General features: G+C 44.4%; 1 protein-coding gene across 1 annotated transcript in view; it reads left to right on the top strand.

Moving 5' to 3' along the window:
* The window catches only part of LOC122933202 (coiled-coil domain-containing protein 169-like), a 53,581-nt gene that overhangs the window by 6,956 nt on the left and 29,290 nt on the right, over positions 1-17,335 (top strand). The window contains exons 2-4 of the mRNA XM_044288045.1: positions 4,636-4,718; positions 11,520-11,630; positions 13,052-13,092. Coding sequence (XP_044143980.1) covers positions 4,636-4,718; positions 11,520-11,630; positions 13,052-13,092 — 235 coding nt within the window. The remainder of the gene's footprint in view (positions 1-4,635; positions 4,719-11,519; positions 11,631-13,051; positions 13,093-17,335) is intronic.

Genomic DNA, 17,335 nt, shown 5'->3' on the forward strand with positions numbered 1-17,335 from the left:
AAACGCATTGCATCTGCACTTGCTTGCGATTTTCACGCAGCTCATTCACTTCTATGGGGGCTGCGTTGTGTGAAAATCGCAGAATATAGAACATGCTGCGATTTTCACGCAACGCAAGAGTGATGCGTGAAAACCAATGCACATGTACACAGCCCTATTGAAATGAATGGGTCCAGGTTCCGTGTGTGCGCGCAATGCGTTCGCATCACGCATTGCACCCGTGCGGAATACTCGTTCGTGTGAAAGGGGCATTAATACAAAGCACTTACTAATGTATTGTGATTGTCCATATTGCCTCCTTTGCTGGCTTTATTCATTTTCCCATCACATTATACACTGCTCGTTTCCATGGTTACAGACAACCCTGCAATCCATCAGTGGTCGTGCTTGCACACTATAGGAAAAAGCATCGGCCTGGACAGACGCAGGGGTGTCCACCCTTTCAGTAGCTCACGCTCAGAGAGCAGCACTGTGAGCTGCAGCAACTGATTGAGGCAGCCACTAGAGCCGCAGACATGGCTGACTGAGGGGGAGAGAAGCACCCGGCTGCCCCCAGCTCACCTTCTATTCAGAAAGTTCTTCCCTCTCCTCCCCCCTTTCCCCCCGGCTGGTGATAGAGGGTGTGGCTTCAATGAGGTGGGCGTGGTCAGTGAGGTTGGGCTTTCTGGGGTGAAGCCAGTGGCCACCCTATGGCCGGGACCATGGGAGCTCGCATAGGCTGGTGCTTTTTCCTATAGTGTGCAAGCACGACCACCACTGATGGATTGCAGGGTGGTCATAACCATGGAAACGAGCAGTGTATAATGTGATGGGAAAATGAATCCAGCCAGCAAAGGAGGCAATATGGACAATCACAATACATTAGTATTGTATTCACTTTCTCTACATGATAAATGCCACTTACTTAAGAAAGACAATTCCTTTAAGAACCCCAGCTAATGATGGTACTCCCATCTCTGTAAGTGAGGATACATGGCGCTCCTTCGCGAGAAATAGCGCACAGCACAAGTAGTCTTGTTCCGTAATGCAATAGAAATGAAGACTTGACACGCCAAACCGAAAAATCTTATTTATATGTATATATTAGGGCTGCACGATAAATCGAAAAAACAATCGAATCGCGATAATCGGCAAATGCGATTTGGCCGACCCGAAAATGCCGCGATTATATATAAAGGGGCCCTGCGCACATAACTGCCTATTGCGTGTAAAGTGTTTTACTAGTGTGTGTGGGTGAAACAATCTCTCTCCTAACAGGTCCGGTGTTCCGTGAAAAGTTGGTACCTGTAAAAAGTTGGTACCCTCGTCACTTCCGGTAGTGACGTAGAGGCATCGGAAGGCTCAGAAGGAGGTGTGTCGCCGAGCTCGCCACCTCAGTGGCTGAAAAGGTGTGTTAGCGCCTGCGCAGAACTAACTATGGTACCAACATTTCACGGCAAGTGAATGTGAACGCGCCGACGGGGGGGCGGTAGGTTAGATTTATGGCCCACGCGCATGCGCCGGGAGCCTCAGCAGAGTTGGGGTAGGCAAAAATTACGGGCGCTCGGAACACCGGCCTCTGTACTCACTATGAATGCAATGCGCGGCAGCGAGCTGGCCGGCCGGCGCGTGACTGACGTCACTTAGTAACGCTCCTCCCACTTCAGGAAGCAGGAGCGTTACTAAGTGACGTCAGTCACGCGCCGGCCGGCCAGCTCGCTGCCGCGCATTGCATTCATAGTGAGTACAGAGGCCGGACCTGTTAGGAGAGAGATTGTTTCACCCACACACACACACTAGTAAAACACTTTACACGCAAAAGGCAGTTATGTGCCCAGTTTAGGACACATGAGGGGGACCAGCATAAGATGCTATATGTCTTAAGCTGGCCCCCCTCATGGCCCTATGTGTCCTCCACACATCCCCTATATAACAGCGCCCTCCACAGGTCCCCCATAAGTGTCCTCCACAGGTCCCCATAACAGCGCCCTCCACAGGTCCCCCATATAACAGCGTCCTCCACAGATCCCCCATATAACAGCGTCCTCCACAGATCCCCCATATAACAGCGTCCTCTACAGATCCCCCACAACACAGCGCCCTCCACAGGTCCCCCATATAACAGCGTCCTCCACAGATCCCCCATATAACAGCGTCCTCCACAGATCCCCCATATAACAGCATCCTCCACAGATCCCCCATATAACAGCATCCTCCACTGATCCCCCATATAACAGCGTCCTCCACAGATCCCCCATATAACAGGGTCCTCCACAGATCCCCCATATAACAGGGTCCTCCACAGATCCCCCATATAACAGCGCCCTCCACAGATCCCCCATATAACAGCTCCCTCCACAGATCCCCCATATAACAGCACCCTCCACAGATCCCCCATATAACAGCGTCCTCCACAGATCCCCCATATAACAGCGCCCTCCACAGATCCCCCATATAACAGCACCCTCCACAGATCCCCCACAACACAGCGTCCTCCACAGATCCCCCATATAACAGCGTCCTCCACAGATCCCCCATATAACAGCGTCCCCCCACAGATCCCCCATATAACAGCATCCTCCACAGATCCCCCATATAACAGCATCCTCCACAGATCCCCCATATAACAGCACCCTCCACAGATCCCCCACAACACAGCGTCCTCCACAGATCCCCCATATAACAGCACCCTTTACAGATCCCCCATATAACAGCACCCTTTACAGATCCCCCATATAACAGCACCCTCCACAGATCCCCCATATAACAGCGTCCTCCACAGATCCCCCACAACTCAGCGTCCTCCACAGATCCCCCACAACTCAGCGTCCTCCACAGATCCCCCACAACTCAGCGTCATCCACAGATCCCCCATAACTATGTCATACCCAGCCGTGTCAGCGGCTCATATGGGAAAATCCAAGCAATTAGACCTCTAGCACAATTCCCTTAAAATATCGCATCGCATATCGTTATTGCAATTTTTAGGGCCCTAATCGCAATCGCACAAAATTCCCATATCGTGCAGCCCTAGTATGTATACACACTGCTACAACGTTTTGGCCTTACAATATGGACCTTCCATTGCATAAACTGTGGAGAAATCCTTATAATGGCGGCACGTAGCTTGAAACCAGCGTGAGGGTATGTTCACACACGGCTACAATCCTCCGCAGAAAACGGCTATTTTCCAGGCTGTAATCCGCTATGAAGACGCCACCATCAGCCTCTCATTAACTTCATGGGAATTCAGCTTCAGACGTGTCCAGAACCTTGAAGCAGAACTTAGTGGGGAAGGGTTAAAATAGCGTCATTTTATTTTTTTTAGCGCCTCAGCCTACTGATCTGCCACTGTATTTTGCGCACTTTATTTTAGCTGTGTGAACATACCCTTCATTGGCAGTATTTGGACTGGGCCTCAAAACACGCCTGACTTGATCAGTGTTTTTTCTACAAAAAATTTTTTTTAGGTGTTTTAGCACCTGGCGTTTTTAATGGTGTGTTTTTTGCATGCCTGCCACCTGTGCGTGCCGCCTGTAATGTCACTGCTAGGGATGAGTGAACTTGTGGTTTAAAGTTGGGCGTACAAGGTTCTGGTTATCTAAGAATTCCGTTATGGTTCCCGATAGCGGAACCAGGGGCGTAACTACCATAGCGGCAGACCACGCCACTACTATGGGGCCCAGGGCAATAGGGGGCCCAGTCTTAGTTGGGATCCACTCGTCTTCTACTGGGGGTGAAAACCTAATCAGGACTTTACCCTCTAACGCTGCGTTCACACCTCGGCGTACGCGATGGAGCGCTCTGTATGCGCAATTGTATGCGCGTTTACAATCGCGGCTCCGGAACAAGCGAACGCCCTTTGTCGCGCGTTCCCGGAAGTCTATGTACGGAAATGCGCGACAAGACGCCCTAAAGAAGCTCCCGTACTTCTTGGGGCGTCGGGCGTTTTACAGCGAGATCGTACGCGCTGTAAAACGCTCAGGTGAGAACCCAGCCTAAAGGAACAACTTTTACAAATGAGGCAGTGGGAAAATGGCCGAAGGGTTATTGAAAGGGGTTTAGGCAGAAACCCTTCTGTCCTCTGTGGGGGGCCTGGTCCTTGCTATGGGGCCCTTACTTCTCTATGTACACCACCGAGCGGAACCAAAACGGAAACCTTAGATAACCCAGACCCGAACCTTGTACGCCGAACTTGAAACACAAGCTGTATGGGGAAAAATTATAGGCCAGATTTATCAATGTTTTGATGTAAAAATGGCAGTTTTAGATGTTAGCTAAAGGTCTATGGAAAATTTTTTGGTGTCTTTTTTTTTATTTAATTTTTTTTAATTTTTTTTTAAAGGGGTTGTCCAGGCTTTTTAATATTGATGACCTATCCTCAGGATAGGTCATCAATATCAGGATTGGAGGGGGTCCGGCATAGACTTCAGATCTAACTTATGCCACTTTCTGGCGAAAGTTATAGTAAATCCGTCTGACCCTCACAGTAACAAGGTGCAGAGAAGCTTAAAAAGTCGCACATATGGCGTAAAACTCTAACTGAATGTCCCCCGCTGTGTCCAAAAAAACACCCAAATAAACGCATTGAAAATCTCAGGTGACTAAGAAAGCTGCGGGCGGTCGTTCATTGACTCGTTGTTTTCTTCTGCTCAGGGAAATGTTACAGGCGTCCGTATCTGATATGAAGAACACGGTCGCAGATCTGGAAAGAAAACTGAGCAGCGTGGAAGATGAAGGTGAAGAAACCTGGGACCGACTCTCGGCCTAATCCATTCAGCTGCTGTGTATTCACACGGTGCATTCGTATCGCAGTTTTCTGTGAAAAAGTGACATGACACCATGTGAATACGTCCCTACAGTGAAAAGTCGACTGCAGCAGAACTGACTCCATTTATATCAGGGGTGCACAACCTTTTTTTTTTGGTCTGGGGGCCGCATTGTCAGATTGCACTATTTCAAGGGTCCGCAAAAAAAAAAAAAAATGCCGATCGGCGCTCATTTGCATCAGTCTATTACACAGGCCAATGCAAAGTGATTGATGAGGAATGATCGCTGCCGCAGTTCTATTGATTATCGGTAGCTGATCCCTAATTACACAGAGAGATGTGTTGCTGATAATCAGACATCTTTCATCCTGATAAAATATGCAAATCAGCCGACAAACGAGCGATTCCGTGTTTATCAACTGATCAGCGGCACTATTATACCGGCCAGATATGAGTGCTCCTATGAACACTGTTTCCCAGTAATTGTCCCGAATATCGTGCAGCAGCATGGCCCCTGAAACCGAAGAGTTAGGCCCCTTTCACACGGGCGAGTATTCCGCGCGGATGCGATGCGTGAGTTGAACGCATTGCACCCGCACTGAATACCGACCCATTCATTTCTATGGGGCTGTTCACATGAGCGGTGATTTTCACACATCACTTATGCGTTGCGTGAAAATCGCAGCATGCTCCTCTTTGTGCGTTGCGGTGCGATAATCCACGCAACGCAGGCCCCATAGAAATGAATGGGGTTGCTTGAAAATCGCAAGCAAGTGCGGATGCGGTGCGATTTTCACGCACGGTTGCTAGGAGACGATCGGGATGGAGACCCGTTCATTATTATTTTCCCTTATACCATGGTTATAAGGGGAAATGATAGTATTCTGAATACACAATGCATAGTCAAATTGCGCTGGAAGGGTTAAAAAAATAAAAATGAACTCACCTTAATCCACTTGCTCGCGTAGCCGGCATCTCTTCTATCTTCATCTGAGCTTTGTGCAGTAACAAGGACCTTTGGTGACGTCACAGTCATCACGAGGTCCATCACCATGGTAAAAGATCATGTGATGACTGTGACGTCACCAAAGGTCCTTGTTACTGCACAAAGCTCAGATGAAGATAGAAGAGATGCCGGCTACGCGAGCAAGTGGATTAAGGTGAGTTAAATTTTTAATTATTTTTTTTTTTTTTTTTTTTTTTTTTTTTTTTACCCCTCCAGCGCTATTGTACTATGCATTCTGTATTCAGAATGCTATTATTTTCCATTATAACAATGTTATAAGGGAAAATAATACAATCTACAGAACACCGATCCCAAGCCCGAACTTTTGTGAAGAAGTTCGGGTTTGGGTACCAAACACGTGCAATTTTTCTCACGCGAGTGCAAAACGCATTACAATGTTTTGCTCTCGCGCTGAAAAATTGCGGGTTTTCCCGCAACGCCCGTGTGAAAGGGGCCTTAAACTTACCTGCTACCCGCGGCTCCAGTCCTCCATGGCCATGCACTGCCAGGTGTAAACAGTGCGGGGACCGGAAGATGGGGGCAGCGCAGAAGACCGGAGCAGGTAAGTATGAACCTTTGGTTTCAGGGGCCATGCTGCAGGAACGTCTTAAAAATCATTTTTGCCTCCTATTCATAAATCAGCATTTTACTTCACTGAGACCGGCGCTCACTGGTTATTACCGCCTCCTACCGTTATAGGGGCCCTGCAATAACCGGTACGCGCTTTCCTTCACTGCAGAGGCCGGGGCTCACTGGTTATTACCGCCTCCTACCGTTATAGGGGCCCTGCAATAACCAGTAGGCGCTTTAACTTTTTTTACTAGCAGGGAAGGAGCTCATTGGTTAACCCTTTAATGACCAGGCTTGAAAAAGACCTTATTGATCAGACACTTTTTTGTGATTTACCACAAGTGGTTGAAACGGCTGAAACTATCTTATTTGTTGAACTACAAAAATAATTTTTGTAGGGCTTTATAATTTATTTTTTTGTAGTTTTATTTGGGGGAAACTGTATAAAACATTTTTAAAAAGTATTTTTTTTTGCAAACTGACACCAAAATAAATTATTATAATTAGTTCCCTATTTTGTGTAGGCCATTTTTTTATATAATATATATAGTTTCTTGTGAATGGGGCGGTAATGGTGACGGTTTTGGTTGGTGTGGGTGTGTTTTTTCTTTTTTTTAAATCTTTTTTTAACTTCATTTTTAATATATTTCTGCTACATGATATGTCTCCCAAGAGGTCATAAAAAGACCTTTGGGGGACACTGACTCTTTTTTATTTTTTTATTTGCACCTTTTCTTTTTCTTTTTTACTTTTACTTATTTTATTGTATTATTTTTTTTTATAATTGATTTATTACCTATTTTTTTTAAAATACATTTTTGCCACATAATATGTCCCCCAAGAAGTCATAAAGAGTCTGTTGGAGGACAATGAACACTCTTTTATTTTGCACTTTTTCCTTTTTATATTTTAATTTGTATTTTATTTTTTAATAATTTTTTTTTTTAGAACGTTTTATTAGTTTTTTAAATATATTTTTGCCACATAATATGTCCGCAAATGGTCAGAAAAAGACTTTTGGGGGACAGTGAACATTTTTATTTTTATGATTTTTTTTTATATCTATTTTTTTGCCACATAATATTTTATTTCTTTTTTTCCTTTATTTGTATTTTATAATATTTTTTATTTAGTTTTAAAAAAATTATATAATTTTTTAAAACTTATTTTTTATTAAATATATTTTCTCTACATAATTAGTCCTCAAGAGGTCACTGTAAGACCTTGGGGAGAAAATGAGAGATTATTTTTTTTTTTACTATTTCCACTGTTAGGGTCCATTCACACGTTTGCAAAATGGGTCCGCATCCGTTCCGCAATTTTGCGGAACGGGTGCAGAACCATTTATTTTTAATGGGGCCGGAATGTGCTGTCCGCATCCGCATTTGCGGATCCGCACTTCCGCATCCGTGCTTCCGTTTCCGCAAAAAAATAGAACATGTCCTATTCTTGTCCGCATTTGCGGACAAGATTAGGCATTTTCTATTATAGTGCTGGCGATGTGCGGTCCGCAAATTGCGGAATGCACATTGCCAGTGTCCGTGTTTTGCGGACGTGTGAATGGACCCTAACTGGGGCATTTAAATGAACCCCAGTTACAGGGAAAACCAGCCTCCTGTAGAAGGCAGAGCTGATCAGCTCTGCGCTCCTCTGCCCGAAGCCGCTCATCGGCCCGCTCATCTATCTGAGGGGAAGGCAGAAGCGCTGATAAAGCGCTTCTGCCCTCTCCTCGGCTCTCCGCTGTCACTTACAGTCGGGAGCCTTTCCTGCTACAGTGCAGGAGCTGTCATTCATCGCCATGCGGCGCTTCAGGCAGAACGATCAGCAGTGCTTCTGCCCAGGAAGACGGGGGCCGCAAAACTTCGCGTTCCACGGGTTGTGCACCTCTGGTTTACATGATTTCAAATCTGCACTGCCAGTCAATTTATGCTTCACATTTTTTATGCTTTTCTTTAAGGGCTCATACACACGACTGTTGGATGTCCCCTAATAGAACAGTCCTATCCTTGTCCGTAATGCTATTGTGTATGTACAAACAAGTTCCGTTCCATTTTTTTGCAGTCCTATTGACGTGAATGGTTCCGCATAAGGGCTGCAAAAAAACCCACAAAAACAACGGAACGGACAAGGGAAAAAAATACATTTGTGTGTATGAGCCCTAAATCTTATCCTCTTTTCCTGATACAGCAGATTTGCTACATTAAAATCTGCCGTGTCTCAGTCACCTATAGACATAGCCAAACGTTGAGGAGACGCCACCTCAGATTTACATGCGGCAGATCCGCAGCATTGTATAGTACTAGCAAAGTGGTTGAGATTTTAGTAAGAAATCTCCAAATTAGGCTACTTTCACACTCGCGTTTTGGCTTTCCGTTTGTGAGATCCGTTCAAGGCTCTCACAAGCGGTCCAAAACGGATCAGTTTTGCCCTAATGCATTTTGAATGGAAAAGGATCCGCTCAGAATGCATCAGTTTGCATCAGTTCAGTCTCCATTCCGCTCTGGAGGCGGACACCAGAACGCTGCCTGCAGCGTTTTGCTGTCCGCTTGACGAGACTGACGTCCTGGCACACAATGTAAGTCAATAGGGACGGATCCGTTTTCTCTGACACAATCTGGCACAATAGAAAACTGATCCGTCTCCCCTTGACTTTCAATGGAGTTCATGAGGGATCCGTCTTGGTTATGTTACAGATAATGCAAACAGATCCATTCATGACGGATGCATGCGGTTGTATTATTGTAACGGATCCGTTTTTGCAGATCCATGACGGATCCGCCCAAAATGTGAGTGTGAAAGTAGCCTTAACCACTTCCCGACCACCCATTAACTATAAACGTCCTATGGCCGGTCAGTTTATCTCTGAATGGACGTTCTGGAGATCGCAGCTGCATGCTAATCGTGCAGCTGCCGAGCGGGTGGGTGACAGCAGGGCACCCCAGGGAGAAGGCAGGGACCATTCCTGGGTGTCCCTGCCTTCTAGATTGCTGTATACACAGCGTTCAATGAGCGCTGTGAATACAGATCAGGAAGCGCTATGCCGCTTCCTTTCCCGGCCCAGTGGTCATGTAAACCGCCGGGGCCGGGAGAGTGCAGGAGCTGTAGGGTCTTCCATAGACCTGACATATTATGCTGTTATAGTATTACGCTGTACAGCCTCTCTGGGGGGGTGTATTTCCCCTGTAACCGGGGCTACTGTGTCAGCCCCAGTTACAGGGGAAATCAATAGTGAAAAAAAAAAAAAGTGAAGTTAAATGTCCCCGAGAGGTCTTGTATGACCTTTTAGGGGACACAAAGTGCAAAATAAAAAAATTTGTGGTTTGAACAAATAAAAAAATGTTTCACATGAAAAAAAAATAAAAAAAAAATTCACCCCAAATCCATTATTTAAAAATGTAAAAAAATTGAACAAAAAAAAAAAAATAGACATATTTGGTATCACCGCGTCCGCAACGACCGGCTCTATAGTAATATCATATGATCTACCCCATCAGGTGAACGCCGTAAAGAAATAAATAAACATTGGGCCAAAGCAGATTTTTTTAGTAAGCTCACCTCCCCCAAAAAATTATGTTAATCAATCAAAAAGTTGTAGCAATAAACCCAAAATGGTAGCAATAAAAACGTCACCTCATCCCACACAAGACCATAGCCAGAAAAATAAAAAAATATATAGCTCTATGAAAATTGCAACACAAAAATATGATTTTTTTTCTAAAAATGCTCTTATTGTGTAAACTGTAAAAAAAAAATAGACATATTTGGTATCGCCGCGTCTGTAAGAATTGGCTCTGCAAAAATATCACATGATCTACCCCATCAAGTGAACAGTGTAAAAAAAAACTAATAATAATTATGCCAAAACAGTTTTTTTTAGTCACCTCACAAAAACATATCAATCAAAAAGTCGTATGTATCCCAAATGGTAGCAATAAAAATGTCACCTCGTTAGGCAAAAAATAAGTCGTCATGCAAGACTATAGCCAGAAAAATGAAAAAAATATGGCTCTAAAAAAATGAAAAACTGAGAAAGGCTGAATTAGCCGAAACGTGTCCTGTTATTAGATATTTTTGGGATGAGAAAGGCTTTGGATGAGAGAGGCTGAATTAGCCGAAATGCTTCCTGTTATTAGATATTTTTGGGATGAGAGGCTTTGGATGAGAAAGGCTGAATTAGCCAAAACGCGTCCTTTCTCATCCAAAGCCTTTCTCATCCCAAAAATATCTAATAACAGGACGCGTTTCGGCTAATTCAGACTTTCTTATCCAAAGCCTTTCTCATACCAAAAATATGTAATAACAGGCTGAATTAGCCAAAACGCGTCCTGTTATTAGATATTTTTGGGATGAGAAAGGCTTTGGATGAGAAAGGACGCGTTTTGGCTAATTCAGCCTTTCTCATCCAAAGCCTTTCTCATACCAAAAATGATTTAAATAAAGAATACAACGCTAAATCAAGTGCGTCTGCTGGGATTTTCTAACTGGACAGTCTGATATTGATGACCTATTTTATTGCAAATCGACAGTTTTGACAAAACGTTTTACTTTTCTACGCCAGTAGTATGTCTTACTAAGTAAAGTGTGCTTTTATGATTACCAGCATGTGTTAGTACTAATGGAGAAGTCTTTCACTATCCCCAGGAGTCTCTAGTGAGGACTTCAGGGAGCTTCAAATCCTTAAAAGCCTAGGAACTTACTGAGAAGATTGACTCTAAGGGCACATGCACACGACAGTATGGCTTTTTCAGTGTTTTGCGGTCCGTTTTTTATGGATCCATTGTTCCGTTTATTGTTTCTGTTTCATTTTCGTTTTTCCGTTCCGTTTTTCCGTATGGCATATACAGTATACAGTAATTACATAGAAAAAATTGGGCTGGGCATAACATTTGAAATAGATGGTTCTGCAAAAACAGAACAGATACGGAAGACATACAGATGCATTTCCGTATGTGTTCTGTTTTTTTGCGGACCCATTGACTTGAATGAAGCCACGGAACGTGATTTGCGGGCAATAATAGGACATGTTCTATCTTTCAACGGAATGGAAATACGGAAACGGACCGTATACGGAACACAAAAAAACGGCCCGTACACTCGCAAAAAACGATCATGTGAACTAGGCCTAAGTGATTGTATTTAAGGCACAAGGCTAACACTGTCTGTAGTGACTCCATTACTTCTGTACCACACTGCAGGCAACGAGTGGAAGACGAGATATGAGACACAAGTCGAGATGAATAAACAGTTGGAAAGACAAATTCATACGCTTCAAGAAAAGTCTGAATACATACGGGGTAATCCAACTGGTGAGTGACCAGCAGTCTTTTCTGTAGTGGTTGAGTTTTCTTCTATTGTAGTCTTTTTATATACAGTATATTTAAAATGTCAGCAAATAAAGGTAAAAAATACATACCAAAATGTAGCCCGGTCCAATCCGGTAGAAGTAGGAAAAACAAAGGACATTAATTTATTATTAAACATTAGATCTCACCTCTCTTATGTTCCATATGCAACGGCTTATATTTGAGTTTTTCATATGTCATTTCTAATTTAAAGGCTATGGACACCTTTGGGTACATTTTTAATTAATTTATTTATTTTATGCACTCATATAGCGCTACTATATTCTGCAGCGCTTTACAGACATTAGCATCGAGCTGTCCCCAGTGGGGCTCACAATCTAAGGTCCCTATCAGTGTGGGAGGAAACCGGACCACCCAGAGGAAACCCACGCAAACAGAGAACATACAAACCCCATGCAGATGTTGTCCTTGGTCAGATTCGAACCTAGAACCCCAGCACCAATTCTAACCACCGAGCCACCGTGCTGCCGATTTAAAAATTTCATTTACTTATTTTGAGCTAAAAATCATTTTTCAATAAGTTTTTATTAAAAAATTTCAGCCGTTTTTGTGATACACGCAGTTCAAAATCAGTCTATATGCAGACTGTCCCTCCTGAGTTCTAATGTGATTCCTTATGTCTGATCTCCTGACCTTATAAACAATCATTTAAGCCGTATTCTTATCACTTTGATCAGAGTTTACCTATAATGAGTGTATATCAGATCAGGAGATTAGAGATAAAGGCTCATATGAGCCCACAGACCTCAGGAGGGACAGTCAGCAAATAGACTGATTTTACCCACATGTATCAGAAAAACTGGTAAAAAATTATTTATAAACCAATTGAAAAAAAATATTTTAGCCCAAAATGAGTAAAATGCAATCACAAATGATTGCCCTGAAAGCGTCCATAGCTTTAACTATTTCAAATTATCAGACACTTTTGGGAACATGAAGTCATGACTATAACCAAATGGATTAAAGAGAAAACTGTGGTGACTTGAATTATCTCCCCAAATCTCTCTTGCCGGACAGTAGTGTTTGCAGCTGGCCTTACACATAGGGTAATGTCGCCCCGAAGCCACCAGTATCAACAGGAATGGACAACTATGTCATGAGTGCGGGGGCATTGCTGAGCTGCTTGGTTACCGTGGATTAGACAGAAGTAGATATCTGTCGATGGCTATTATATGTGTGTGGACAGTTTAGGGTTAGCAGTAAGCGGCCATGTTGATTTCTATAAAATACAGTCAGTGCCTAAGGTGGGAACACCCCTTTGAGGGCAGATAGTTTCCATTTTATTTCCTTAGGATATTATCTAAATGTTTTTTGTATGATTACATATTTGATACATCCTGTAACAATATTTTCTGCTTTCTTAGATCGGCTATCCTCCATTCGATCTTATGATCAGATGCCTGTGGTAAGTTATTATATTTACTCTCTTTAGATCTACCTCTGTCCTACCCCTTTGTGTCATTTGTCAAGGGCTTGTCCAGGGTTTTACAAGTAATGGCGTATCCTCAGAAAAGGCCATCGATAGTTGATTGACGGAAACCCAACACCCCTCACCCTCAGTGATCAGATGTAGATGCGGTAGCTCCGATGCCAAAATTTGGCGCTGTAACTACAAAGCTCTTTGCTGGTTACTGCTCATATTGAGCTACTCTGACACAGCTGATCGGCAGGGGTGTGGGGTGCTGAACCCCCACCGATCAGAGATTGATGGCCTATCCTGAGGTTCTGGAATTGTCATGGACTCACCTTATCTGCCTCTCCTCATTGCATAATGACTGCCATTGGCATTTACCTTTTTACCAGAGGAGCATTGCTTGGCCTATGAGACTCTTTACACCTAGTAGGCGCCCTCCGTAAAGAGAACTAATACCCCCGAGATGGATATTTTAGGTGATATAAGTAATCTGTAGGTGCATTTCTACAGTTGACCACAGGGAGGCACCATATGCCATAATCACAAGCACATATGAATCTAAAAATGCGTTAAGAAGTAAAATATTTTTGGTTGCTTGTCTTCTCTCATCCACAGGGCTCATCCACACAACCATGTTTTTGGTCCGCATCCTGTGCGCATTTGTGGCAGATAGGATGCGGACCCATTCTTTTCAACGGGTGCACAAAAAATGCGGGCAGCACACCGTGTGCTGTCCGCATCTGTATGTCTGTCCCATAGCCCTGCAAAAAAATAGAACATGTCCTAGTCTTGTCTGTTTTGCGGCTAAGGATAGGCATTGTCAGAATGGATCCGCAAAAAATAAAAATAAAAGCAGGCCGCAAAATACATATGGTCACGTGAAAGAGGCCTTAGGCCCCTTTCACACGAGCGAGTTTTCCGCGCGGGTGCAATGTGTGACGTGAACACACAGCACCCGCACTGAATCCTGACCCATTCATTTCAATGGGTCTGTGTACATGAGTGTTTTTTTTGTTTTGTTTTTTTCACGCATCAGTTCTGCGCTGCGTGAAAAACGCAGCACTGTTCTATATTCTGAGTTTTTCACGCAGCCCTGGCCCCATAGAAGTGAATGGGGCTTCAGTGAAATACGCATTGCATCCGAAAGCAGGTGCGGATGCAATGCGTTTTTCACTGATGGTTGCTAGGAGATTTTGTTTGTAAACCTTCAGTTTTTTTTATCACGCGCCTGAAAAACGCATCAAAAAACATTGCACCCGCGCAGAAAAAACTGAACGCAATTGCAGACAAAACTGAGTGAACTTGCTTGCAAAATAGTGCGAGTTTCACTGAACGCATCCGGACCTAATCCGCCACGCTCGTGTGAAAGAGGCCTTAGGCTACTTTCACACTAGCGTTCGTCGGTCTGCTCTTGAGCTCCGTTTGAAGGAGCTCACGAGCGGACCCGAACGCCTCCGTCCAGCCCTGATGCAGTCTGAATGGAGCGGATCCGCTCAGACTGCATCAGTCTGGCGGCGTTCAGCCTCCGCTCCGCTCGCCTCCGCACGGCCAGGCGGACAGCTGAATGCTGCTTGCAGCCTTCAGCTGTCCGCCTGGCCGTGCGGAGGCGAGCGGATCCGTTCAGACTTACAATGTAAAGTCAATGGGAACGGATCCGCTTGAAGATGACACCATATGGCTTAATCTTCAAGCGGATCCGTCCCCCATTGACTTTACATTGAAAGTCTGAACGGATCCGCTCAGGCATCTTGCGCACTTAGAAATTTTTCTAAGTTATTAATGCAGACGGATCCGTACTGAACGGAGCCTCCGTCTGCATTAATATGATCGGATCCGTTCAGAACGGATCCGATCAAGCGCAAGTGTGAAAGTAGCCTTACTGTGTCTTTTCCTAGTAACTTATACAGATGTTATCTCATTATTGGGATTGTATGTATAATAAATTGATTAAATAGATATTATTTCCTGGAGTTCTTACCGGCTGTGCGGCAGTGATACATCACCTTTCTTTACTATTGATGACCTGTCCGTCTGAGGCTCTCATTGCCTCCCTTATATCATGACACAGCCCCCCAAAAATGACAAACCTTCCGTCCCTAACATGTCCCATCACATCTCATGTAGGTCACTATGATTTATCCTAATAAGGGCACTTTCACACTTGCGGCAGAGAATTCTGGCAGGCAGTTCCGTCACCGGAACTGCCTGCCGGATCCGGCAATCCGGACGCAAACTGATGGCATTTGTAAGACTGATCCGTCTGACAAATGCATTGAAATACTGGATCCGTCTCTTGGGTGTCATCCGGAAAAACGGATCCGGTACTATTATTTTTTTGCATTTTTAAAGGTCTGCGCAAGTTTTGCCGGAACACTTAATGCCGGATCCGTTTTGCCGGAACACTTAATGCCGGATCTAATACACTTCAATTTAAATTAATGCCGGATCCGGCATTCCGGCAAGTAATCAGTATTTTGGGCCGAAGAGAAAACTGCAGCACGCTGCGGTATTTTCTCCGGCCAAAAAACGTAAGAGGGACTGAACTGATGCATCCTGAACGGATTGCTCTCTATTCAGAATGCATTAGGATAAAAGTGATCAGTTCTTTTCCGGTAAAGAACCCATGTGACGGAACTTAACACCGGAAAAGAAAAACGCTAGTGTGAAAGTACCCTAAGGCTACATTCACACGGCTGTGCTGTGTTTTGCGTTTTGCAAATTGCGGATCCACAAAACACGGTTGCCGCCCGTGTGCATTCTTAAATTTACGGAACAGGCGGCCCTTTATAGAAATGCCTATTTAGGCTACTTTCACACTTGCGTTCGGGGCTCCGCTTGTGAGTTCAGTTTAAAGGCTCTCACAAGCGGCCCCGAACGGATCCGTCCAGCCCTAATGCATTCTGAGTGGATGCGGATCCGCTCAGAATGCATCAGTCTGGCTCCGTCTGTCCTCCGCTCCGCTCAGCAGGCGGACACCTGAACGCCTGGCCGTGCGGAGGCAAACGCATCCGTCCAGACTTACAATGTAAGTCAATGGGGACGGATCCGTTTGAAGTTGACACAGTATGGCTCAATTTTCAAACGGATCCGTCCCCCATTGACTTTCAATGTAAAGTCAAAACGGATCCGTTTGCACTATCATGAACAAAAAAATAAATAAAAATGCAAACGGATCCGTTCTGAACGGATCTAAGCGTTTGCATTATAGGTGCGGATCCGTCTGTGCAGACACCAGACGGATCCGCTCCGAACGCAAGTGTGAAAGTAGCCTTATTCTTGTTTGCAAAATGGACAAGAACAGGACATATTCAATTTTTTTGCTGGGCCGCTGAGCAACAGATGCAGAGTGCATACGGAGTGTTGTCTGCATCTTTTGCGGTTCCATTGAATTTAATAGGTCCACACCCGAGCCGCAAAACAACGGCCATGTGAATTTAGCCTAATACAGTAAAAGTAATTTCAAGCATAGCTGTCACCTCTCCTGACATGTCAGCTTTATTAACTACTTCCATCCCCATAAAATAACAAGGCTGGAGCACACTGGAAATGTATGAATAAATTGACAGCTCAGTGTTACCAATTGTTTTGTCAATGGGTTGTGTCCCAGCACAGTCAGTCACACTACATAGGAGGACACCCTATTGACAAGGAGACTGGTAACACGCAGTTGTTTATTCACACTTCATTTCCAGGAGGAATAACAGAGGAATAACACAACACTGAGTTCTAAAAGAAAATTTGAAAAAAATAAATAAAAATGCAAAGTCAGGAGAGCTGAGGGGTTGCACTTTAGGAAGGGTTTCTATAGCACATGTCATAGAACCAACCCCCCGCCCCCCCTTAATTTGCCAAATGTACAGAGAGTTAGTTGTATATTTATTGTGCCCTGCAATCCAGTTGGCACATGTGCAGAGATTTCTTAGGGCACGGCCACACAGTCACGTTTCCTGATGCTGTTTTGGAAGCCAAAATAAAGGAGTAGATCATAAAAGGAGAGAAAGTATAAAGGACAGATACAACTTAAAAAAAAAAAAATGTTTTATTCACTTCTGGTTTTGGCTTCCAAATTTGCACCAGGAAACCTGACCGTGTGGCCAAACCCTTACGCTGGGTTCACACCTGAGCGTTTTACAGCGCGTTCCTACGCGCTGTAAAACGCACAACAGGCAAGAACCAATGATTCCCTATGGGAATGGTTCTCACCTGGGCGTTTTACAGCGCGTACGATCGCGCT

The sequence above is a fragment of the Bufo gargarizans genome, chromosome 3 (assembly GCF_014858855.1).
Source record: "Bufo gargarizans isolate SCDJY-AF-19 chromosome 3, ASM1485885v1, whole genome shotgun sequence".
Classification (NCBI taxonomy): domain Eukaryota; kingdom Metazoa; phylum Chordata; class Amphibia; order Anura; family Bufonidae; genus Bufo; species Bufo gargarizans.